This window comes from Rhinolophus sinicus, chromosome 8 (assembly GCF_057876585.1).
Source record: "Rhinolophus sinicus isolate RSI-liver-muscle chromosome 8, RSI-T2T, whole genome shotgun sequence".
Lineage (NCBI taxonomy): Eukaryota > Metazoa > Chordata > Mammalia > Chiroptera > Rhinolophidae > Rhinolophus > Rhinolophus sinicus.
Window position 1 is genome coordinate 22,881,990 of NC_142508.1, and position 26,979 is coordinate 22,908,968.

General features: G+C 35.3%; 1 protein-coding gene across 1 annotated transcript; it reads right to left on the bottom strand.

Moving 5' to 3' along the window:
• Positions 1 to 1,663: 1,663 nt before the first annotated feature.
• On the bottom strand, positions 1,664 to 26,971 carry ING3 (inhibitor of growth family member 3). Its single transcript, XM_019750081.3, has 12 exons — positions 26,812 to 26,971; positions 26,498 to 26,569; positions 23,815 to 23,915; positions 22,209 to 22,274; positions 10,333 to 10,429; positions 8,483 to 8,554; positions 7,534 to 7,653; positions 7,123 to 7,280; positions 6,322 to 6,515; positions 4,814 to 5,006; positions 3,557 to 3,595; positions 1,664 to 1,986 (listed from the first exon to the last, which is right to left on the bottom strand). The coding sequence occupies exons 1-12, from the start codon at positions 26,837 to 26,839 to the stop codon at positions 1,870 to 1,872; spliced, it is 1,257 nt and encodes a 418-aa protein (XP_019605640.1). The 5' UTR covers positions 26,840 to 26,971; the 3' UTR covers positions 1,664 to 1,869.
• Between the last annotated feature and the right edge of the window lie 8 nt (positions 26,972 to 26,979).

Here is a 26,979-nt window from a genome sequence, read left to right on the forward strand (position 1 = left end):
TAAGGCTTTTTCCTGTGACCAATTCCTATAATACAAATAAGTTTGAAAAGAAGCATTATATTTAATTAGAACATTAAACAATACTGCTAAGCATCTCCAGGAAACATGCTAATAATAAGCTAACTGAATACTACGGTATATATTAATTTTGAAAGATTTATAAAATCTCTATGAAAAGATTGCGTACCATGAAATCATGACACTAGGATATCGTAAGTAACCACAAATGAACCTAACTTAGTTTCATGGGTTGTCCAGTTATAAAAATGAGACTGCAGCAGCTCAGAATTGCGGAATGGCAAAGCTGGAGGAGACCTCGGAAATCCCCTGTCTAACCCATACCTTTCGGATAGCATTGCATAGATTTTACAGTTTTATGAGTAAGTTCTAAGAGGCTCATCAGTGGTTTTGATTAAAGCAGAAATCAAATGGACTAAGTTTCGATACAAGTATTTTAAAAGCTTTAAGGATTTTTCTACTGACCACTCGATAGTATACCTTAAATAAAACCTCCACTATGCAAAATTTATAATTTAAGTAGCACCTATAGACTAAAACCTTAGGAGTGCTTTACAGACTTCCTGCAGCCAGCATCACCCTGGTGTAGTGAGGCCCAGAGTGATGCAAAATTTGAGGGATTCAAATTCTAAACGAACTGTCACACCAGGATGTGGTCAAATCAAAAACAGAATAGACTTTTAAGTTCCAAATCCAAGGGGTCTCTTTACTTAAAACTGGCCACACTGCCTCAAGTCAAAACATCTATAATCATTATTTTCATTTTATTTGCTTAATTAGACTTCTTTCATATCCCTCCCACTGAAGGAAAAGCCAGAGAGATGTTTTAGAAAAATACATTTGCATTTTAAATTTACATTAAAAATGTCTTTCCCTTATTTTTACATCACAAATTCCAAGCATTATTAAAGAAATTACAGATTACACAGCTTTCTGTGTTCTGGGCCTCTGTCCTTTTTAGGTTATGAAAAATGGAAGTTAATTGGAATTAAGAAATTTTCATTATTAAGTGTGTAAAGTATAAATACAAGTAATTTTTTAAAAACTTTATTTTAACACCTAATACAATTCCAATTTTAAGGATTACTCGCACAAAAAAATAAACACATTTCGTATAAAAATGTATCACTTTAACACCCTTTCCCCTTCAGCCCCTCCCACTCCCGCCCTCATGAACTGCACTCTGTCTGGATGCAGAAACATATAAAGACTAATGGCACAGATTAGTTTTTACCTACAGGAGTTTCTGTTTATGTACCTAGGTACTCTAGAGGACACCAGCCCACTTTATCACATGAACCATTTCCTTCAGCCTGCTGAATATAGTTTCACAAAGAAACAAAGCTTATTATAAAGGTATTTAAAAAACCATTATCTTAAATTCTTTTTAGAAGCACTGACTTTTTTTTTTTTTGCAACCATTTATATACAGTGTTACATAACAGCTCTGGAGTACAGTACATGCAGCAGAACATACCTGTTGAATATAAAATACTTTTCTTAAAATCTTCATCGTTGGAATTCTCTGAAGTCTAAATTATAGAATGCCCATTACTTTGAGAAAATGGTGAAGGAGTACAAATGTCTGCATATGTTGGCCACTGAAATAATCCAAGGCTAACTGGAATAATATTCATAGCACACCAGAAGTGCATAAATAATTTACTTACATTATTAAAATACAACCCATAAAATTCAAGTTCAAGATCTTACAGGATTGTCTATGTAAATCCTTTCAGTGGTTGCCTGGAAATAAATGCATTGTTTCCTCTTTCTCTTTTCTTCGTTTTTAAAGTCCTATATAAAATGTTTAGTTGAAATTTTTTTCTTCCTCAAATGAAATGACCACCTTTATTTGTGCCGACTGCCTCTTCTCTTCATTGCCGCAGTGCATTGTGGGCAGTACCATTTTCCTTTGGGTGCTTCTGTCAATCCAACACATCCATAATGGAACCATTCTATAGGGCACTGGAGAGTAAAATCGCAAAGAAGTCGTTTTTACTACCTCTAAACATTAGGGAGTATATATTAAAAGATGCCCAATAGATTGACTATTAATTAGATTCATGGAAACAGAATTTTTAGATCTAGGAGCTGACGACAAATCATATGGTCCAACTGATAAACTTCAAAGATGAGGAAATGGAAGCACAGAAAAATTAAGCCTCTTTGTTAACTCAGGTTCGTGTAATCTATTCCCATAATCCTAAATCATGAACTAAAATTCACTAATAACTTTCGTTAATTTGGAGAGTAAGTTGATATCAACTTTCAAAGACAAGAAGTGAGATGGATCTCTTATGTAGAAGGTAAATGTGTTTCAAGGTTTTATTTAATATTCAGCCTTATTAGCTCCCCCCCACCCCCCCCCAGAGTGGAATAAGCTACTTGTAATTAAAGACATAAAGGGATGTCCTGGGTCTCCTTTCTGGATGTATCTATGCCTAGGTATGTAGAGGAAAAGTGTTCCACTCTGCACTGTATTAGGCAGTTCTACACTTCCACAGAAAAATCTTAGCATTCAGAAAGTGTAACTGGGAATAAGAGGGATTAGAGAACGATGGGGTAGTCACAGAAATCTTATTTGTCGTTTTCACTAACTGCCCAGAAGACAGTTTACAGCAGTGTTCTTGAAATGGCTTGGCAATACTGCTTTGCAATAATCACAAACAGCCCACAAGTTAATTCTAAAGAGGGAAGTGGAAGGAGGGTCTTTCTTTATCTATGTGAACGTGTTGTTGGGACTCTGTCAGGTCAGGAAAAGCACACGTTTTAATGCACCAAGCCAACCCTGCTCAATCTGCAGACTGTTCTAAAATTTAAAAGTCTTATTATTAACCTTAGTATTCCTACATTACTGGGTGGTATTTCTATAGAATTCAGAATTCTGTTACCCTGCTGGAGTAAAAGACGGACAAAGGAGGGTTGAGCTGTATGAAAGGAGGGAGTGAAAATGATGAGACAAAAATATTCTCTGTATTTAATAAAAATTTATCTCTAACCAAAATTAGGCTTCCTAAAAAGAAATAGGAGTTCCTTTCTTTCAAACCTCCTTTACTATTATTTTCTTATATTCGAAGAAGCTCTTATCAGCTGACACCTGCAGGGCACAATAGGAAACACTATAGTAATGGGAGCAAAACAGTCTTACACTAGATCCTCAACATTCCTACCCTTCACCCGAGCATCAAGCTTCTTGAAAGAATGTACTGTTTCCAAGTTTAATTCTTCACTGTGATAAATGAACTGGAGTCTGGTAAGCAAAGTGGGAGGAGGGTGTTTCTAATTTTCATACAACGTAACACCTTTGAGAAATATAACGTGCATGTAAAATCATAGTATTAGTTTACAAGTTAAAATAGGGAACACATTAAGGGACATTATCCTATTTTGGAGCATTAATATTCTAGCATTAATATGACATCATTAACATAACTGCAAACTGTTTTCTACACTAAGAAACACAGTCAATCAAAATATTCCAATAACAATAATATGTGATTTTTCTCATTCCTAAATAGAAAAATTTAATACTTACATCTTGGTTATCACAGCCCACCATCTCACCATAGGATACCTAGTTTAAAAAAAAATTAATATTTTTATTATAACTATATAACAAGCATCTAAATCCAAACTGTTTATGATACCGTTCGAAAACAGAGAGAAATACACTGACTATACAATTGTATTAAGTAGGGTATACAAATTTATACAGTTTATAGGGTTTTTTGTAAAACACTTGTTTGGGGGGATGAGGGCACGGGGCGGGGGGATGAGGGCACAGGGGGAGAGATACATAGAAATTATATGCTCCTTGAAAGTCTGGGAAGAACTTGCTCTGTAAATCATCTCAACGTGGAACTCACCTTTGTGGGTGGTTCCTTTTGTAAAGATTTTAAGTTTCTTTCTTGGTTATCTATCTTCTACTTAAGATTTTTACTTTTTCTTGGATCATGTTAGGTCATTTGTATTTTAGCAGTCCATTTCCCTGAAACTTCTAAACTCCTTGTCTATCACACATCCTTTCTCAATTTTCTTTTTGTTGTTCACTGCCAGCACTTTATAGCACAACTTCCTAATTGCTGAAGTCACCGAAGTCCTCAATGGACTCAATATTTTTCAAACAGGGGTAACTAGATGGCGTACTTTCTGACTCTCTACAGCAGTGAGGATATCAGCGTATGATTCTGTGCACGTGAACAACCACCTCTCTGTGGAACAATTTCTGGGGCACACTCAGATTTCTCTCTCAAAGCTCTATATACATATTTCATCAACATCTAGTTTTTAGTGTTATGGAGGAGAAATCCTGGGTGAAACTGATTTTGTTCTTTTGTAGGTACCCTATTTTTATTGCCAAGGTAATTACAGAATTTCCTTTTTTTAATCCAGGAGTGGAATCAGTCAGCACCTTAATCCTGGACTACACAGCCTCCAGCACTGTGAAAAAATACATTTGTTCTTTAAACCACCCCGTCTGTGGCATTTTGTTACAGCAGCTTGAGCAGACAAGACTATATCTACGTGGCGTAAATAGTAGTGGCAGAGCGAAATGTTTAATTATAGGTTTTAGCTGAAGGCTGAGATCATGGGTTACTTACGAGTACATGTTTCTTTATACTCTTTGTATTTACAACAAACGTGCTATTTTTTATAAGGAGAAAAAATATATACCAAAAAGCAAGGGTATTTTGACTGGAACAAAAGTAGTCCTCACTTAAAGGAACAAAATCATTCTCTTTTTCCTAGGTTATTCAGATTATGCTTTTATAGACATACACCAGACACTTACCTGATTACAGATGCAGTACCGTGGTTCATTGGGGTCATACGTCCAATCGACCTGACTGTTTGAGTCAGATTCTGGCACTGCTGTTGTCTGTTGAGCGATTTCCTGGACGACTGTTGACGATGAAGAACATGATGACAAGGAAGAGGAGGACGAGGAAGACGACGACTGCTGGCTGGAAGACTTATTGTTGTTTCTGAAAAAATGGTATCAGTTTTATATGTTCAGCTTCCAGAATGTCTCTGAGAATAACTCCTAAGCAAATGTGTAATGAAATGACATCAAATACATAAACTGATGTTTAAGATGAAATTATCCTGATAAATTTAAAGCACAATTATTTAGAACAAAAAAGAGCAACATTTTTCATAACGGTTTATTTTGCTTGAGATTTTTTTGTTTCCTGAAGAATAACAGTATTCAAAAGGAAATTCTTTCAAAATATTTCAAAGTTTTTAAAATAATTTACCATCGACTTAAACGGTAGGTAATGCCTTTAAGGATCAATATTAGTTATAGCTACCTTACAGACATTCTTTGTATTGTATTTTTAAGCAAATTGAATACTCTTCAATTTTTTGTATTTACAACAAATATTCTATTTTTACAAAAATCTAAAATACAAATACATACACAAAAGCACTTGGTGAAAATGACTATTCACTGATGTGTGAATATTTACTTGTGTAGGACAGGAAACAAAAAGTTTTAAAATTCACAAGTAATTTAGCATTATCTGAATGCTAACTGAATTTTAAAAATACAAAATTTATCACCTGTAGTTATAATAAATTTGGGTCATTGAGATGAATTAATTTTTAAGATACTTAGCAGTTTTGTGGTAATTTTGTGAGGGTTTTACTCACAAAAATAGAATACGTTAAGAAACCTATAATACAATTATTAGGTAACTAATTATTTAGGCCTAGCATTTGAACTTTCACTACGTATGAACACCAAGTATATGCAGGTAATTAGGACAGATGGTGCCAAACACTTAAGTTTTCGTATTTAAAATTGATACAATCCTCCTAAGACAGTCGTATAAAATATGTAGAGATACTTTCATAATTTCAATTTTGAGGACGTAAGGCCAAGAATTATGACACCCTGCTCTTAATCAAAGTGAAGAAGCTTATTTCTTAAAATTCCTAGGTTAGTACTGGAATCTTATGCATTAATTTACTTTGAAACACATGACAAAATAAGGGGTTAGAAACGAAGCAAGTTTCATAAAATGGTTTATCCTAGTGAACAAAAGAAAGTATAAACAGAAGTCATTTATTAACAAACCCAATTTAGACTCTAGAAAAATTAAAGACTCAACACTTTGTAAAGATTTTACCCTTCCAAGTATGGCAGTGCGAATGCAAAAATGTCACGTCTCCCACCTCTGCCAAGTTCATCCTGATCCATCACAGGCTGGCTCTGTTAACAGCTGGAAGGCAGCTGGGTGCCAGGGGACCACACACCTAGTCAAGGGACCGGGCTACCAAGACAATGCAACTCACTTGCTCTTCCTCCCACTCCGTGAGTCCGCTGCTGCTGAACCGGCGTTCTGTGTTAGTGTGGTCATGAGAGCTGAAGAGGACGAGTAGCCAGCCGCCTCCCTGGGCATGGAAAACTCTTTTCCCAGCTGAAAGTCATTGTTTTTAAATGCTTCGTAACTGGCTTTTAAACTTGATGTTCTTCGTCCCTCTTTCATCTTGAATAGACATTTATGGACAGTATTAATATATGTAAATGCACATATTTTCTTTTTTAAATCTTACTAGTTATAGCATTACTTTGATTTAACCCATACTCCTTTATTTGGTTTACACCATTATTTTCATCACCGTGATTTAAGCCATTTTATGTAAAAAAAATTTCAGTTTTTACACACTTATGAAGTAACTACAGGATAGGTAACTAAATCTGGAGTAGAGACAAACTGTATGGAAGTGAATAAATTTGAGGCCACCTAAGCTCTGAGGCTACAGAGAAAGCCCGGAACTGGCAGAGAGAATGCAGTGTTGTCCTAGCAGGTGCCATGGGCCACCGTCAAACACACAGCGTCGTGGGCAGTCACTGTGACAAGGAACCTGCGTGAGACTGTATGAACCTGCTTTTCTCTTTTCATTGTCAATCAGGTAATTTCTGCATACTCATTTCATTAAATAAAATGTCATGTATCATAAAACTATGATTTAAACACGAAACTATACACTTGAGAGAACTCTTTTTGTTCACGTCTAGTTGTTTCTACCCTAGAGTTTGCCAATGACTCAGACCACATGGAAAATTCTGTTTGCAAACCTCTTCCTTTTTACCTGAGCTGTAGCTTGAACTGCTTGGGCTGCTGCCATGGTAATTGCCCCTGCGCCCGTTCCTGATGATAGTGAGCCAATATTATAGGATGCCAGAGGCTGGGAGGAATTCACACTGTAAGCATTGTTGGAAGAGGCTGTCGAGTTATTATTTCGACAACCTGCATAGAATTAAAGAAGAAATAAAAATATCAGAGAGAACATAACGTCAGAGAGTTTAAAATACATTATTTCTCAGCACAGATATAATCATTAAATTTAAAATTTTCATTTCACTATAAAATTTTCATTCACATTTTTCCTTTTTCTTCTATAGATTTTAACCAGGTAGAGAAAAGTATGATTTATCAATGCTTTCATTTTCCCTTAACATGAACAAAAACAAGCAACCAATCATATTTAAGATAATATTACCTAGTGTATTTTCCTTAGAGGCATCTGATGTTAAGGTAGATAGAAGAGCTTCAGATTTAAACTTCTTTTCAGGAATATGATCTGTTGTCGTATGGTGAGAAGTTGGATTATATTTCCTTTCTAAATATAAATAAAGAATCCATGTGTTTTTAAACTTTAGAGAACTATGGATAAGGCATAATACTTCTATGTTATAAACTGGTAGTTATGACCTAAGTTCCTCATGAAATACAGAACATTATGTTCTCTTGGGAGACAGAACTTTCTGTCACATGTTTTATGAAGAGCAGACTGCTCAGACATTTAAAAAAACTTGAGCAGCAAAGTCCTGAAGATAACCCATGATGTACCATGGTGTCATGGGTAACATGAGGGAAATTATGTTTTGAAAAGATTATCTACAATTTAGCTAAGTTTTCAATCAACCTTTCTTTCATGTCAAATTGATTTGTCAAAAAAATATACAGAGAGAGTCAAGAAGCCAGCTAGCCATCTGACTATCCATTCATTGTGTCACTAACTCACCAACCATTTGGAACTTTATTATATGCCAAACAGTAGGCTAAGCACTGGAGAAGAAAGAAGGAAAAAGACCAAGTGGGCACAATCAAGTACTTTATTGTTTGGCTCAGTTAACACTCTCTAGAGAAAACCAGGTGTCTGGATGTGGGAAGTATATGCTGCTATTAATAACATACGTTCTTACTCCATGAATTTGAGGGAAAACAGACTCCTGTTCCCAAATCAAATATGCTTTTCCCAAATGAAGAAGGGAAGTCTGCCAATAATGGCAATACAAAGTATGTCTCCCTCAAAGTAAAAAAAAAAAAAGGGAAAGATATTTGTTTCTCAATTGGTTGTGCAAATCTAATAAAAGAATTGAATATACATGTAACCTAATGAGTTTTTAACTGTATTTAAAATTTTACCTGCACTAAACCAAACTTACTTTCCACTGGAGTATGTGAATGAGCGTGGTGATTGTTCACTGGCTGTGAAGGAGTATCTAATTCCAAAGATCCTAAATAAAAGAAAAAAGAAAGAAAAAGAAAACAGAGGCACAGAGATGTACCATTAACTGTCACCACAGAACTTTACACATCACTCAAACAACTCTAGGCACCATGTACCCAGCAGAGGACTAGCAACCTCTGATGCATATGCCTGTGTCATCTTAGTCACACATGTTAGAGGGTCACCACTGCCAATTTCATCCTCTCTATAATAAATAATTCATTTCTCAATATTCACCTTAAGTATAAAACAGCTTACGGCATGCTAATGTCTAAAAAGGGAATTCACAACAGTGGGTATCACACAAGTGGATGAATGGATATTGCAACCCCACTGATCACAAGATCTGAAAAAAACTCAACCTAGTTTTACTGAGATGAAGACTTTTCTATGGGACATCCTGAAGTATTAGGTGATGGGACATTACTATACGAGAGAAAATTCTCTGATCATTAAAATAACATAAGACAGTAAAGATTTCCTAAAAGAAGTATAGAATCTCTACTGCCAAGCTTTAAAATACTTATAAAGAAATTTTCTTGGATTATCTTGATCCCTTGAGATGAAATTACGGCAGGGCATTTGGTGGAGCAGTTTTTACAACATGGTCCAATTTTGTTCCATATGTCTGTGTCCTTACAGAGGATGCTTCATGAACCCTCCTGCAGTATTAAATAGGCATGAATTATCGTCACACACAGCTACTATCAGCACTTCAAAAAAAAAAAATAATCAAAGCAGCTACAGGATATTTTATTTTGTCTCAAAATACTTATCCTTAGGCAGGGTTCCCCTGGAATAGAAGCGTCACAAATAAATTCGATAATCATCTAAAGTAATGGATCTACTTTGGAATACAACATGTAACTATGGATACCAGACGGATTCGTGGCTGCCTGCTTCTCTAGCTGACTTCTAGTGAGTGTATAAACAGAGATACAAAACTTAACACTGTAACGAAACCTTTCATCTATGTGCAGAAATATGTACATGTTCTTGCTGTTGAAATACACCAAGAGAAAAAAGATGTTTGAACACTTGAACTAAATTCTGGTAGAAATCAGCCATAACACTGATTTGGTTCAACTAACATTCAGTGAGTGCCTCCTCTGGGCTTACCACACTATGTGCTTTTATGGACCTATTAACTGTTTGGGTTGGCTGAGATGCTAAAGCACTTAAAGAAACAGCTCGTGTCTCCATTTTTGGAAAGTGTCCTGAGTTAAATCCAAGAAGTGATAAGGGTAAACTACAGTAGGAGACCAAGTCAAGCCTTGCAAAGAAATATTAAAATAGCTTCTTGCCAATATGAGAAAGTTTAGAAAGACATTTTTGAGAAAAAGAGAAAGTATTGTGGAACTCACTGAAACCTTCCTTAGTGATGCAGGTGGGGAAAAGCCTTGAGACAGTTCTTAAGAAGAAATAACAACCTTCCTCAAAGCTTAGGGTGCATAAACCAAGGTAGAGCAAAGACAATACATTTAATAACATAGGGCTGACTTATGTCTGGATGTCTTTGCGCTTCCCACTCATCTTACTAGCATATATGCATGTTAAGAAATGGAATGATTTAATATGTTATTTTCATAAAGAGTGAGTGGACTATATCCTGTATTATCTCTCTCTCGATAGCCATGACCCAAATAATTCCTCAGGTCCAAGCTCCCCGACCCGCTGCCACCATCCACTGCTGTGCAGGACCTGAGACATCTCTGTGGGAAAGTGTGTCCTGTGCTTTGCACACATACTGTCCAACATTGACAGAAAACTGTAAATTTTACTTACGCCTCTCTAATATTTCTGTTATTCCAGCATTATCAGCTTCTAGCTCCATTTTGAACTTAGCCAGTTCTTGATCCAACTTTCTCAAGTGGCGATCTACCTGTTTCAAAGAAGATCAAAGATAACCACCAACATTTGGGACACGGTTAAAATCTCAGTTTAATGAGGAAACTTAGATGGTTGTTTCTGCTAGCAAATCTGTTTTGCATCCTTGAGGAAATCAATCAACCTACACCTCAGGTTTCTAATCTATAAAATGATGATCCGAGGCTAAATAATTTCTGAAGTCCTCTTTAATAAATATTAAGTTTTAAGAAAACAATTGCAATTTGTTAGAAAATGTTGAGAAGAAGTGGGATATAAAAACTTAATCAAAGCTGATAGTAAGGGTTTGGAGGGGGCAGAGGAGGGCCGGGAACTTCTCATAGTGTGTTCTATGGTTCCTTTCAGCCCCATCTCCTCCTGCTTACAACAACGCCAGCCAGCCACACAGCCGGCCACACCACAACTACTGCTACTTAGAATGAGGAAAGAAAGATCCTCAGTCTACAGACAAAGAAGCTACTATATCCTATATATACATTTCTCTAAGGCGGGAAAGTGGGCCATTATACTTGTAAACATTTATGTAAAAGGGCTGAAACAAAAGGCGTTTTTAGACTAGAAAACTCCATTCCCCAAAGGGCCTGGTTAAAATGGTTTTATTCGAAAACTATTGCCCTTGTAAAGGTGGCAAATTTTGTTTTCTCATTCACCCAGAGCAATTTTGACTGATTTCAGAAAATGGTAACTGCTACCTCAAACTAGCGATGAGTCTAAATGTATTTTTAAGCTTAATATTAATATCTTTTTCAAATTTACTACTTTGAAGTGAAACCAAAAATCATGAAATCTCTGAATAGTATTCATGTTACATTACTGACGACATCTTTTTTCAAACTCGTGTCCCACTGGATCACTGCTGTAATTGAAAGTAAGTTCTTACAAATATCAAAATGTCTATGATACAAGAATAAAAAATTTAAATGAGACTTTCATTAAATAATGTGTATCTAAAATAATGGGAAAGAGGAGAAAATTAGCAAAAGATAATGTGTGTGTGTTAAATGCCAGGTAAGATGTTTGGTGCATTAGATGGTCTTATCTTCTCTGGCTCTCCCTCTGTTTTGAGATAGGTTATTACTGTCTCCATTTCATAAGAAGAAACTGAGGCTCAGAGAGGTTAAGTCATATGCCCAAAGTCTATAGCTAATGCATTAGGGAAATGAGATTTAACTCTGATCTATTTGTAATAAAGTGTGTCCCACCATTTACTCAGATATCTAACAACGCCCTCTGAACTTGTACATGCAGAAGCCAACTGTTTTTTTTTGTTTTGTTTTTTTTTTAACTCAGAATAATATAATTCAACTGAAAAAACAGGAATGTTGTCTTATTATTTGCATTTTGTATATTAACAGCAACAATTGGGGTGTTGGTTTACGAGTTTTTCAACAATTTAAAGCCCAATTTTCCCTCCATATTCACGCACAAGTTATTTTTCAGAGCTTGGTAGAAGCTGTAATTACAATATTTAAAATCCTATAGGATCACATATTATGGACATTTGCTCCTATTCAAAGAACTTTCATGGAGGTAATTGAGCATCATTTAATGGAACCTCCCTTCTAAAAATAAAGTGTGAAAACAGACCTCAGTTATGCAATACCTTTTACATTGTCAAAATTTAATCTCAAGGGAAATCAGAAAAAAATACTCATACTTAAATTCCAAGACCACTTAATACAATGAAAATATTCTACCATCTTTCTTAACTGGAGTTATACTACTAATAAATACTGAGTTCCAATTATGTGCTTGGTGCTAGGTTAAATGAAGATATATATAATGAGAGAGAATCCCTACTTTAATAATTATAATTTAGCTAACAAATCAAGATATATATAGTATTTTTAACATGATAAAGATTTAAAGTACACACACACACACCCAGATGCAACAAATAAGCAACAGTTGAAAAGGGGTCAGAAGCAGCACTTGAAAAAAATATATAATTGGGCTGCACAGACACAAAGGAAGTATGAATGTGTTAGTGAAGAATGAATTGTATTCAAAAGGTGGAAAAAATAATTAAAAAATGTGAAGACACAGGAAGACAAACAGTATCCCAGTTTAAAAGAAAGTATGATGTGACCTGTAATAGGGATTCAAGGTATAGAGAGGAAGAGTGTTACAGTCTCAGCTGGGAGGATGGGTCAGAGTGAGATGAAGTCACCATACACATCCCCCTAACTCACTGCACTGCTTCATTTAGAATTGTCTTACGCTATTAAAGAAACTACTGATAAGCTTTATTACATCTGAAAGCATGAAAAATAATGATAAACATTTCCAATACTAGATAGCTCAGACAAAGCAATGGAACCTAAAAAATTAATAACCCTGAAAACCACATTCATAATTTAAAAACACAAAGAAGAGGCTTAACCACACTGGATGGCAGCTTTGTAAGAGCTTCCAATCATTCCTACCGGTATGTAAAAAGGATTATGAACTGACTGTAAGCAATTACTAGGCAATAAGAATTTTCTTCGATTCACTGTTGCTGTACTAAATTTAATTAGAAGTTGGAAAATAAGTTGATCACGATATTTAACTTAAGCTATAAAGTACCAAGATACTTAAAAAGTATTAAACAGCCAAAGCAAGAGATGAATTGAACTTGACTAAAATCTGCAGAGTGCACTGCCTCTACCTACATGATTCTGAGTGGGGGAAACACCTATTCTAGCTGATCACTAGAATGGCCCCACAAGTATCAGACAAAGCAAGAGCCTACGTTACCCCGTAAGACTGATTTATAGCAGTAAAGAGGGCACTGGTCCAATTGAGAGATTTTCCTTTAACCATAGATTCCTAATACAAAGTTGACCACAGCTTCTAATTATTGATTTGTTCCTCACTTAATGTCAATAAATGCTAGCCACAAGTTTCCTTAAAGCCCCGAATCATATCCTATAACACCAAATCATAAGTGCTTTCATTTTAAATCTATCATCCTTTTTCTGACTTCTTCAGAAACAAAAGAAACACTGTCAACATTAACATATTCATAAACATAAATAAATATTTAAGTCACACTTGAACCCTCTGCACGAAACAAAAAATCCTCCTTTGTTAGTATTTTTGCACAGAGTTGTAATCCTTTATTCTCTTTTGACTCTCTCAGTGTTCTAATATTCAAATTTTAACATGTGTAACTGATGGACTCAAACTGAACTAAGTACGTATAGCTTTTTTAAAGTTTCTACATGATTTGATAAAATCCAGCATCCATTTATAAAAACTCTCAGCAAAGTGTAAAAAGAGAGACCATACCTCAACATAATGAAGGCCATGTATGACAAACCCACAGCTAACATTATACTCAATGGAAAAAGCTAAAAGCATTTTGCTTAAAATCAGGAACAAGACAAGGATGTCCACTTTCACCATTATTATTCAACATAGTATTGCAAGTCCTAGTCACAGCAATTAGACAAGAAAAAGAAATAAAAGCCATCCAAATTGGAATGGAAGAAGTAAAATTGTCATTATTTGTAAATAGATGACATGATATTATATAGAGAGAACCCTAAAGATTCCACCAAAAAACTATTAGAACTGATAAGTGAATTTAGTAAAGTAGCAAGATACAAAATATTCAGAAATCAGTTGCATTTTTATACACCAATAACAAACTATCATAAGGAGAAATTAAGAAAACAATCCCATTTACAATTGCATTAAAATAAACAAACAAACAAACAAACAAACAAATAAATAAAATACCTAGGAATAAATTTAACCAAGGTAGTGCAAGACTTCTACTGGGAAAATTATAAGACATTTGAAGAATGAAATTGAAGAAGATATTAATAAACAGAAGCATATACTGTGCTCATGAAGAGGAAGAATTGACATCATTAAAATGTCCATAATACCCAAAGCAATCTATAGATTTAATGCAACCCCTATCAAAATACGAATGGCATTTTTCACAGAACTAGAACAAATAATTCTAAAATTTACATGGAACCACATAAGACCCGAATAGCCACAGCATCTTGAGAAAGAAGAACAAAATTGGAAGTATGATGCTACCTGATATCAAACTATACTACAAGGCTATAGTAATCTAATCAGCATAAAAAACAGACACATAGATCAATGCAAAACAGAGTGCCCAGAAATAAATCCACGTCTATATGGTAAATTAATCTATGACAACGGAAACAAGAATATACAATGGGGTAAAGACAAGTCTATTCAATAAATGGAATTGGGAGATACATGCAAAAAAATGAAACTAGACTAACTTTTTACACTGTAGGCAAGCTTAAACTCAAAATGGATTAAAGACTTAAATGTAAGACCGAAAACTCCTAGAAGAAAACAAAGGCAGTAAACTCATTGACATTGCTCTGAATAGTATTTTTTCTGATCTATCTCTTCAGGCAAGGGAAATAAAGGAAAAACTAAACAAATCAGACTAGTCAAACTAAAAAATTTTTGCACAGCAAAGGAAACCATCAACAAAATAGAAAGACAACCTACTAAATTGGAGAAAATATTTGCCAATGATACATCTAATAAGGAGTTAATATATAAAATTTATAAAGTACTCGTGTAACTTAACACCAATAAAACTAACAATCCAGTTTAAAAAATGGGCAGAGGACCTGAATAGACTTTTCTCTAAACAGTATACACAGATGGCCAGTAGACATATAAATATTCTCAACACCAATAATCATCAGAGAAATGCAAATTAAAATCACAATGAGGTTTTAATTTAATGATATCTGTCAGAATGGCCATCATCAATAAATCAACAAACAAGTGTTGGCGAAGATGTCCTTATTCACTATGCCCAGATCTTTACATGGATAAAAATTTATCTTACTGCCATGGACTTCAACTTAGAAACTGGCAGACAAACTGAGTGCTCATTCTGAAAGTAAACTAGACATCTAAATTTTAGAATTGACCATAGTGGGAAAAACATAAATAAATTACTGAAAAAAGTTTCTACATGATTCCCAATATGGTCAAATATAAAATTTAGATGTCTAGCTTATGCTTTCAGAATGAGCACTCAGTTTGTCTAGGAGTTTTTAAGTGGAAGTCCATGGCAGTAAGATAAATTTCTATCCATGTAAAGATCTGGGAATAGTGAATAAGGAGGATAAATTGGGCAAAAAAAAGGAACCATGATGGCAAATTATTTCTCTGATAAGCCATGAAAAGGATTCTTTCCATCCCTGAATTATATTTAAAATAGATGAAAATTTGATCCATCTTTAGGCTGAATCAAATTATTTGAGTCCTTACCACATAAACTACATCTAATCATTTTCCTAAAAGATAATAAGGGCGGGAGACAAATCAAAAGTTCAAACTTACAAAATATATTTCCTTAATTAGAGAATCAGATGCCGAGTTCTCAAATGCATAGGTAAAATGTGGGACTGAAACATAACCGTCTCAGGAATAGGCCAGGATATAAAAAAGAACAAAGTTCAAGGGTACTGAGCACTGTAACAGACTGCTAAAACCATTCAAGCATTAACTGAAAGCTCAAATTTTATCAGAGTATACATAAATCAACTTTATTAGGTATTGTAATCTAATACAGCCTTGTGACAGTGACATCTGGCTGAGGAACACAAATAAGTGTTTAATGACTATGAGTATGAGAATTTTAGAAGGAAATTATTTTAATAGGATAGATTTTTTTTGTTAGTCAAATTTCACTGAAACAACTACTGAAATAAATTTTTAGTTTGTTCTATTTAACGCTAATTCCACAAATTTCTTCATTTGTTGATATTGACTCGTATATAGTACAATTTATTTCCTTATAAACGACGTCATCAGAACAGTATTGGTCATAGGAATAAAAAGTTTACTACTGATTTTAAAAATAAAATATTTCAATGAAAAAAAAATAATACAATGAACTACTATGCTATAATAAAATACTGAGGGGCAAAAATCAAACACGATTATATATTAAATTGTTTTATCTTAAAACATGAACAAATAATACATGCTTGTTTAAAACTACCATAATAACATAGTGTTTAAGTAAGAGCATACACACAGTCTCCCCTCAGGTGTATTTCACTCCTGTTTAGAATCCTTCACCGGCCTCCCATTGCTTTCCAAAAAAAATCCCTCTGACCCCTTGGTCACAGGCACTGCCTGTGTGGCTCCCGCGTGCTACCCCTTTCTCACCACACACCAACCACAACGGCCTTTTTTCTGGTTCAATCTGTCAAGCCCTTTTCCATCTCAGACTTTGCAGTTGGTGTATCATCTGCCTGAAATGTTCCTCCTCAAATTCTTCTCCGCATGGCTGGCTCTCTCTCTTTCCAAGTACCATCACAAAAGTCACCTCCTGCGATTACACTCTTAATGGCCTCTTCCAGCTTTTATTCATTCTTTTCCCCTCTCTCCACAATGTTTATATCCTTCAAGGCACTTATCAAAATCTAAATAATCTTTATTTAATAGTTGCCTATCTGTCATTACTGCTCACCGAGTACCAGTGACCGCTCATAGCTGGTGCTCCATAAATACTTGCTCAATGAAGTTACAGGCTCCCACTATGCAGAACTACAGCAGAAGTACCACTGCTTATTGGGTGAATGATCTATGAATAAAAATTACTGTAGTTTTACACCTACGCTACATCCCATCCCCTCACCTCTCAAGTACATAGTATTCTAAGCTCTCAAATGTTAAATGTTACAGGAATTTCATTTCTCTTTAATATTTATAAAGACTTTCACTTGGATGTTTACTGTTGATATTTTAGAGAGTAGAACTAATTTGAGATGGTACATTCATTTAAAGACCTGTCTACTGAACAAGTCAATAATTCCCTTATGTTTCACTGCAATTACTTGCAAGGCTAATAAAGTAAATGTCTTACCCTCAAGTATAAAGTGTTCAAACACCACAAGCCCCTCTGGCAATCTGGCGCGGCACACAGAAAGCACAAGCACTTCAAGGAGGGCGATAATCAGTGGTGACATTTTAATCATTTATTTGTACTAAGTGACACTAGCTTTTATTCATGCAAGTAGTATCAAATTTGTAAGCAAGTTTTCCTCTTAAATAAATTTCATTAAAAAATGTACTCAGGAGTAGATGTACAGGTGGTGTGGAGGTATTGTAAAAACCTTAAAGGTAGAATGCAAATGAATTAGGAAAATACTGCATTAGATCACCTCACAAAAGTCTTCTTTTTCCTTCTGCTCACCACTCAACTCATCTACTATTCCAGGCTCTGGGGGTACAGAATGATCAAGACGGGCACCTACCTTGAGGGGCCCTGGTTAGATTTTTATTTTATGAAAATGATAAAATAAGACTTTAATGGGAATGTGTTGACTGGATGTCCAGTAATGTTATTACTTTGTATAGTAAGGTCAATAATGTTTAATAAATGTTTCGTCAATTTAAAAAGGATCCTCTCTAAAAGCAAAGAAATTGAAAATAGCAAAAATTTATATATAATGTAAATTGTTAAGTGGAAGGTATTTTTATTAAAAACACCCGAAACACATATCACAATAAATTTTGGGATTTTTTTAGTAAGTCCCTTTTGCTGAAGGCACATCTATAAATCCTGTTTGAAAGAACTTTCAAATGAGCTTATGAATCAGAGAAGGAAATCTATCCAAACTGAAGAAACTAAAAAACTGAGAGCAATTTAAAAAGAAAGTCTCCACGATGATATGAGCGAAGGCATGGACCAGAAGACTGAGTGTTTGGTCTCCTAAAATGACTCTACAAAGGAAACTAAACTCACCTGAATTGTATTACTTTCACTTTTCCTAGTTTAAAGTCATACCTTAAAAAGAAGTGGCTATTTCCTCTGCAGACCACTGAACCAACCTCCACGTACTAAAACGTGACTGTTACCTTCTGAGAAACTGTTACCAAACCTAAAATACATCTGACACCAATGATACACCATTCAACTCCACCGATCCCTAAGACTCCTAGCTTGGGAGTCACATGAGTGCTCCTTTTCTCCATGAACTAATTCAGGCCATTTTGCTCAACAAGTATTTACTGAGGAACAACAGTGCTGGACTCTGAAGACACACCCACAGAAAACACACAATTCCTGACCTTTACAGTAGGGAAGACACACACACAAGCAAAGGTAAATTAACAATTACAATTCGAGCAATAACAGATTCATGGGAATTACAATGATTTGGAAGCTGGCGTGATTCTGCTGTGGTGGAGGGCAAGGCGCAAGCTGCTAATTACCTACTCACCATGCATTCTCTCCTCCTGACTGATAGAAACCCGCATACCTGGGCTGGCAAAGTGCCATGTTAAATGTTTCTCAGCGTCCCTTGCAGCTGGAAGTCAGCAGGTGAGGCTTCCAGGAAGGCTCTTTAAAGGAGCTGACTGAACTGTAACATATGCACTTCTGAGTAATCCCCTACTGTAATTCTTCCTCTACCTGTCCAGAACGAGGAACAGGCTACAAACAGCCTGGGACACTGATGACCTTGGAGTGTCACAGAAGCCCTGGTCTGTCTCCTCTAACAGTTATTTTACATATGAGGAAAATAAGCCTTTTGTTTAAATCACTTGTGTGGCTTTTTGTTATAAGCTATCAAATCTCTTCTCGTAGATATAAATGACACACAAACATCAAGATTATTACAATGATTTCAATGAAGAAGCCATGCTGGTACAGGATCATGAAACATGGAGAAAGTACCTGGCGAACACGGAAAGGAAAGGCATCCGGTTTGTTCTTCCTTTTTAAAGAGCTTGAACTATGGCAGGCTGAAGTGGAGAGGAAGGGATAATGAGGCACTTGCTCAGAAGGTAAAATGAACAAGACACGGTAATTAACTAAACGTGGGGAAGTGAGGGACGGGGAGGAGTCTAGGATGACCCTCAGTATTCCCATGTGAATGACTAGGGTAAGTGGTTCTCCTAAGACTGAGAAAGTAAAAGTAAGGGGGTGGAGGAAGTGAGAGAAGAAAACGGGGAAGCTAAGAGTTAAGTGTTAATACACCGAGTTCCAGGGCCTAAGAATTCTCAGACAAGATGAGCAGATTCCAAAGAGAAGTCTGAGCTTGAGGAATAATTAATGTATAATTGTTAAAATCAAGAGAACACATGGAAAAGTAATGGAGAAATGTTTCTCAACTTGGGTGGTGTGTGTGGTGATGTGGGAGGTAAAATTGGCATTTGACAAAACAAACTTCAGCATGTGACATCTGGTCTTTCTGGCCTCTGGAGTTGGGGGAGAAGGTGGGAAGAGTTATGAGAGCCATTCAGAGAGTCAGAAACAATGGAGGTGAAGGACGGAACCCTGAGGAACAGTGACCATTCTGAGCGATATTCAAGGAGACTGAGGAAGGCCACAAAGGTGAGAGGCTAATACAGATAATTAACATTATGTCTCAAAGAAGAATGGATTTTTATATTACGAACATGATGGTCGGCTGAAATAGCAATGGAATATTATAAAAGGAAGGGAAGGAACGAAGGGAAAAAAATATAACAAAAAGAAAAGGGGAGTTAGGAGAAAGAAAGAAGGGAAGGGAAGGAGAGAGAGATTAAAAAGAGTAAAGAGAAGACCAAAAGGCAATCTTAGAAATAAATGCTGGGGGAATGGGAAAAGAACAGGTTTAACTTGGCAGAACTAAAAGAGAAGTAGCTTCAAGAAAGTAGAAAATTCCAGTTAGAAAAATGAGATGGAGTGAGGCTTTGAAGGAGTGAGTGCCTACTTCTGCCAAGCTTTGAGCATTACATACATGTGGCAAATCCTGTAAGGTACAAATTAATACTGCTATTTTACAGATAAGGAAACAGGTTCTGGGATTAAATAACTTTTCCAAAGTTATCAGTGCTATCAGTGAAGTGGCTGAATTCATGTCTGTATGGATCTGTTATGGACTCTTGCTTTTTATTACATTTTATTAAATTTACTATATCACCTTTTATTACCTCACTTTAGTCTAAATAATCTAGTCCCCTCAAAGAATGTAATAATTCTTATGTTCATCCTGTTTATCCATTATCTCTGATTGAAGTGCTTTCCCCTCAATGCAATACCTAATTCAGACCACTGAGCTTCTGAATCAATTCTATTCAAAACTATCTCATACCCTTTAAGAAATCAACAAGAACTCCACATGATTTAGTTCCATCTTTCACCAGACACCCCTTAATATTCAACTGCAGTAATCTTACTTGTTACATGTTTCTATATGGGCTCTTCACTTTACTTTGTGAGCATGTCCTCTCAACTAGTTTATAGGCACGTGGAAGACAGGAGCCATCTGCAGTATTTCCCCTTTATTCTTCCATTCTAGCCAGGGAAATGCCACTATACCCAGCACAGAGTCAACAGTGAGGTTCATAAGTGACAGATGGATACACACATATACACACACACACACACACACACACACACACACACATTTAAAAAGGATATATTTATATCTTTTTTCCAAATCCAATACGTATTTTTAATGAAGATATAGAAAGTAGCAAAATAACAAAATATAAACAAAACAAAGAGTAGAAACAAAGAACTGTATGATTTAAAAAGCAGGTAGTCTCTAAATAAAGAGCGACATATTACAATCATTAAACATGAGGAAGCATATTATTAAAATATTAGTTCTGGGTTCAAATATAAATGTCTTTTCTATGTTTATAAATATAATTCAAGACCAAAACAATTAAGACCTTTCTTTTTTCATTCCACAGTAAATCAAGCTACAGCCCCCTCTACCTTTCTTTAGGTGGTATCTTTTATGAAATTGCTTTCAGAATAACTGTACGAACAAACAAGCCTAGATTATTATAACCATTAACATATTTCCACTATATAAAAACAACTACACATTTTCTATGGTTTTACATGACAAATGTTTTCTAGTTTTGAATAAGCTTTGACAATGTACGCCCTATGTGGTATGCATGGTTTTTCGTCTGTCTTGCTCACCAATGACATTTATATTTACATGTACTTGTTCAGTAACAAGACTATGTCCAGACAAAACTGCAAAAATAAGATATAAAATCAATATGCTGAAGTCAACCAAAAGTGAGCATTAGTTTTCAAATTTAACTTGCTTTGAGACAAAACCAGAAATGAGTATTAGCTAAAGCACACATTTGAGAAGATGCTGTACATAAAAAAAGAGCACCACTTATGCCACTTTGAGAAATACTGCATGTATCTGTCTTCTTTGGGGTTTCAATCTTTCACAAGTGCTACTGCTGCAAAAAAGAACCTTTTTAAAAGTTTATTTAATCTCCTGTTTCCCATTCTTGCCACCTGATCCAGTTGTATACTGTCTATTGACATCACTTAATAGATAGTTCAGCACTATCTGTTAACACTGACTCAAGTGATTCTCTTCTCCATTTTAATCAGACTACCGAGAACTCTTGTCAACACAGTAGTCTTACGTATATTTTACCACAGAAACAATCTCAAGATAACGTATCAGGAAAGTAAACACACTAATTTAAGAATATAAGGATTCCTAAAAACAAATTCTTGCTAAAAAAAATCTATCATCAGGTACAATTTTATAGTAATGTACATCAGACTAAGGTATAAGTTCTTGACCTGTGAATTAACACTGTGGACTCTCCAAGAACTCCTGCCCACAAAGAAACCAAAAAACAGACCCTGAATTCTCAAATTAAGTGGGATCTAAGACCGATACTTCAGTTTTAGTCTGTTCTTCCTATCACATTTAATCCAATAAAACGTAAAACAAAATCCATAATTCAAGTACTCAAGGTATAGCATGCACATTAATCTTACTTACCAAATCATATATCTGGTTTGCCAACTGTACCTTCTCATCTGCATCTTCCAAAGCTTTATAGTAATCCTGAATAAAAACATTTCATTTCAAAAATAAATAATTTAAAAATAAGTGTATGTAGGACATATAACTGGATTTTCATCATCATACCTAGTTATCATTGTAAATAAGCAACAAAAACAGAGTTAAGGAAAGGGTGGGGATGGGCAGGATTAGAAATTATGGACAATGGCCAAAAATTAAAGATATTCACAATTCCTAGAAAAGGTATAAATAAAAATAAATACCATTCCAAGTCTAGCCTCTATACTAATAAAAGTTATGAGCTGATGAATAATCTTTTTCTTTAAAAAACTTTTTTTAAATTAAGATTTATCTAATTTGTAAAGAACATTACAGTCTCCACTTTAAAAACGTTTTAAATAAATGTAGAACTATTGAAAAATTCGGACCTGCATGTCCCTATTTTCCAACCGTTCTATAACTCATTTTAAGTTAGGCATCAATTCACACAACTCAACCTATACTTTAGGTTGCTCCTCAGTATAAAGCAAATTATTTTTTAAAAAATTGATTCTATAAACTTCCATGGAGTGCCAGACTTTTCAAAGTATACCCAAGCTGTACTACACCAAAAACTTACTAGGTTAAAGGAATGATAGATGTAGCATTCCTTTGGGATGTATGTGATGACTATATGCAAATACACCAGGTATCCTCTGAGCCAGTACCACTTCTGTTATAGATTCTAAAATTACTTTCTCCTAACAGAAATAATCTTCCCCCAATGTGGTAAAATAAATAACACAACTACTCTAAATTTGTAGTTTTCACATTTTTAATCAGTCAATCCTTGAACAATTCTCTGAAAGTTGGGCATAGAGAAGCCATTATTACTCAAGAGACATTAAAGGACCTGTCCAATGTCACAGAGCTTAATGGCAGAGTCATGATCAAGACCAAATCCAGGTTTTTTAAGTAGTTCTTTCAATGTATCCTGAATAAAGTAGATCATACCTTTCAAAGCAAACCTTAGAGGAAGAGCTGATATCCATTCTAAACTGAAAGATAGCTATAAATATTATAAAACTAATTAGAATTCTATATTTCTAGGCCAAATTCATGTACAAATTTAGAGCTTTAAACTAAGACATTTTAAGAATCTTTTCAACTCTTAAGATTCTGTTCTGTGATTCCAACAACTTAGGTACCTAGCAATAATAAAATATGCTTCCAGGCTGTTCATTTTCACTCCAGTTTGAATTGTTAAATAGCATTATATCTCTAAAAAGAAGGCAACTTTAATTACCTGTACTAGAATAAAATGAAAATAAAATAATATACTTTTATAATGGTTCGGCAACTCTCTAAAAAAAAAAAAAAAAAAATCACTAATGATTGAAACATTTTTTTAAATTACCAAAATGCTTCCATGATTAAATATTCCTACACCTGAAGCTTTAAAATACAACAAATTATTTAAATTCTAAAAAAACCACTGATAGCTTTCCCCCATTTTGATATCCACAAAACCACTTAATTTTAAAATCTCTTTCTCAGAGGATTCCAATATGAAGTGATAAATCATTCAGAGTGTTCAACATACTTTTTTGATGGATGCCATTTGTTCTTCTCTCCACTCCGGTTTATTTTTTTTTGCATTCATAAAGAATTCACTGACTCTTTGTTCTAGCTGATCCATTGCATCTACGATGTAATAAAAACATTTCATATTTAGATGACCAAATTCATACACTGAATATACATGCTTTGACTTGGCGAAAGAAACAATTATCTGATAACATACACTCTTTCACTTGGTCACTAACTTAAATATGTCATGCTTTAATTATGCAAATATATAATGCCTTAATTACCTTTGTAAAAAAATAGTTACAATTTTCCCTATAGAAAATTTATTTTTGTTGCTGTTATTTCAAAACTTTTTTCCAACAGTCAAAGTAGATTCTGAATAGTACAGCCTCAGGGTCAAAAACTAATGGAATTAAATCAGCCAAATGTGCCAAACACAATTTCTTACTGAAAGCACCGCTAGATAATTGGCACACTTCTTTTAATAAGAAAAAGTGATAAAAAGATTTTTAACCTCTTGCTATATGGCCTTAAACACCTCCATAATCTCATATCATGCTGAAAGTAGTAGCTGCAATCATTTATTCACTTAATACATTATATTATTTATTCTATATAGATTTTCCTTAAATGTGTGCTAAGAATAGTCATCTCATTCCATGTATGCTAAAAACGGAAAAATAAAATGAATTCTGTTGTTACATAAATTGAGGAAAAGCTTTCTATTATATCCTCTTGGAGATTTTCAGTTAGTAATAGGTCTTTAAAGATTCTGAGAAATCTTATGGTTAATATTTTGAAAGAATTTTCCTTTGTTTAAATAAGCATTCCTAACTTACTTGACACAGATATCTTTTGTTAATACATAATACCTATCAAATTTAGAAAATTCTAATTACTATTAAAAAATACAAGTTGAAAAAACCTCTAATTTACATAATCCTATTCCAAAACGCAAGAAAATTTAAAATTTGTAATAATGAAAAGGGATAAAAGAAATAACCCTTTATTGAATGCCTATTTTGTACCAGGTACTAATTTATCTGTATTATTTTTAATCCTCAGATGATTCTCATTTTACAGATGATGAAAACCCCTCAGAAGTGGTGATGTGAGTAAGTTGTGTAAGTCAGTAAAGCCCTGAAATGAACTCAGATCTGACTCACATTAAGAATCTGTGCTCAAACCTGTAGATAACACTACTGTTTTAGCAAATCTTTAGCATTTCAACTACATTCAAGTTAAAATGAACTTTGAGAGCAAGCTGGAGAAACACACAATTCAGACTCCCACACTACAATCCACTGAATAAAAGAAGGTGGCTTTCAATATTATATCACATTGTATTATGTGCTACATGAAACTGACAAGAAGCTGGGAAAGTATATTCATGAACAAAGGTATGGATGTGTGTGGGGAGGGCAGTGAAGCAAGGGGGAGAAAACAGCAAGCTCTTAGCTAGGTCAAGACTCCCACATTCTGGAATGTTTGGTTTTCTGATCTCTTTTCATGATACTCCTTTCCTCCCTATCAGACTCCAAAACCCCCCTGCTTCTCTAAGAAGAAAACCTGACAGCATGAGAAACATTTTATGTATAGCTTAAACATAGCTGGAATAAATGGGATCAAGAAACATATCTCCTGTGGATATACCCCATGAAGGCCAGTCATTACTATTATTTAAATAATTAAGATGCCTACATTTCTTCAAGGGAGTGACACACAGCTAAAAAGTACCCTTGATTATATATTTTAATTATGTAAAATTCATTTCATATTCTTAATTTTAAATATCTCTACAAGGTAGTTGAAATACATTTATTATATTCATACCACAAAGGCAGAAGGTTTATGAGTGAGGTTTTTTCAAAACATGAACACAAATCTGGTGCTCATCAGTGTTTCCTTGTTTTAAGTATAAGTTTACTCTAAGTATTTACATTCTTGTCTCCAAATGCTCTGATTCCATACATTCTCTGAATCATAAACCCTTTTCAGAAACTTCACAGAAGAAAATGATCATATAAACCAAATACTGTTCTACAAAAAGTCAAGATGAATTCTGGGAAAAAGTCACCGCAGTACCGAGCTATCACTGATAGAAGAAAAGCCAAACTTTTTATTACAGCAGACAAGAAGCTTTACAGTAAAATCCTATTTCCTGCACTCGTTTTGAATGACAAAAATATCATAATGCTGACAACAGAGTGTATCCTACAATGTATCCTAACTCTTCCAAGTTGACACTCGAGGGTCTAAAAAAAAGGCATATAACCAGTGTTTCTATGTGTTTTCTGCTCTTGAATATTTTTCAACAGAATGAACTTTAAAAGTGTAAATGCTAAAATCTATGTTCTCTACATAAAGGTTCAAAGACAAAATTTCGACATTTATGCTGATGTGCATTAAAACATGTATCTACATTCTCCATGAAGGTATAGGAACTTGTATTGCCCATTCCCAAATTCGAGAAAAGAACACACGTGCTCTCACGTCTCCCTCTCGTAAAAGCCAGGAGAAAAGTAGCGTGGGAGACAAGAAGAGGCAAGATTCCAAACTGCAAGTTCTTTTTGACAACTCCTATGTACTCCCAGCCAGTGAGCTGGAGGAGAGTCAATAGCTGAGGGCTGGAGTCGAAGGCAAGTAAGTCTGACACTGAACGCGCGCAGCAAACCAGGGAAAACGCGCCGACTTACTCTGCACCTGCAGGTCCATCTCGCGCATCTCAGTGAAGCGGTCCCGCAGGTCCATTGGCAGCTGCTCAATCACTGCCAAAGGGAGAATCCGTCAGAGGGGCGAGGCCAACGGCGAAAGTACGCGCCTACGTCACTGCGTGCGTGCGTGCGTCGGGGGGGGTCGAGGGAGCCGGCAGCCCACAGCGAGGCTGCCAGTTACCGTGAGAAAGAAACATCCCCCGCCTCCCCCTCCCTCCCGCCATCCCGCCCGTCCACTCGCGCTCTCGCCCGCCCGCAGGTCCCACAGACGGCCCCCGCCAGCGCCGCCCACTCACTTTCCAGATAGTCCTCTAGGTACAACATCGCGGCCTTTAGAGCTGGGGGAACGAGGGGGTCCAAGGGTTTATTTGTGTCACTCGCTGTCGCCGGAGTTTTGTCCCTTCCAATATGGCGCCTCCGCTAGCAGCGCCCGCTCGGCTTCGGCAGGAAAAAAAAAAAAAAGA

Bases quoted from the DNA above. Each gene is read 5' to 3' on its own strand.
- ING3 (XM_019750081.3), bottom strand. From the start codon at position 26,839: ATGTTGTACCTAGAGGACTATCTGGAAA. The intron at 23,916-26,497 runs GTAAGTCGGCGC...ATTACATCGTAG, and splicing joins GATGGACCTGCAGGTGCAGA to ATGCAATGGATCAGCTAGAA. The intron at 3,596-4,813 runs GTAAGTGTCTGG...TTTTTAAACTAG, and splicing joins GGTACTGCATCTGTAATCAG to GTATCCTATGGTGAGATGGT.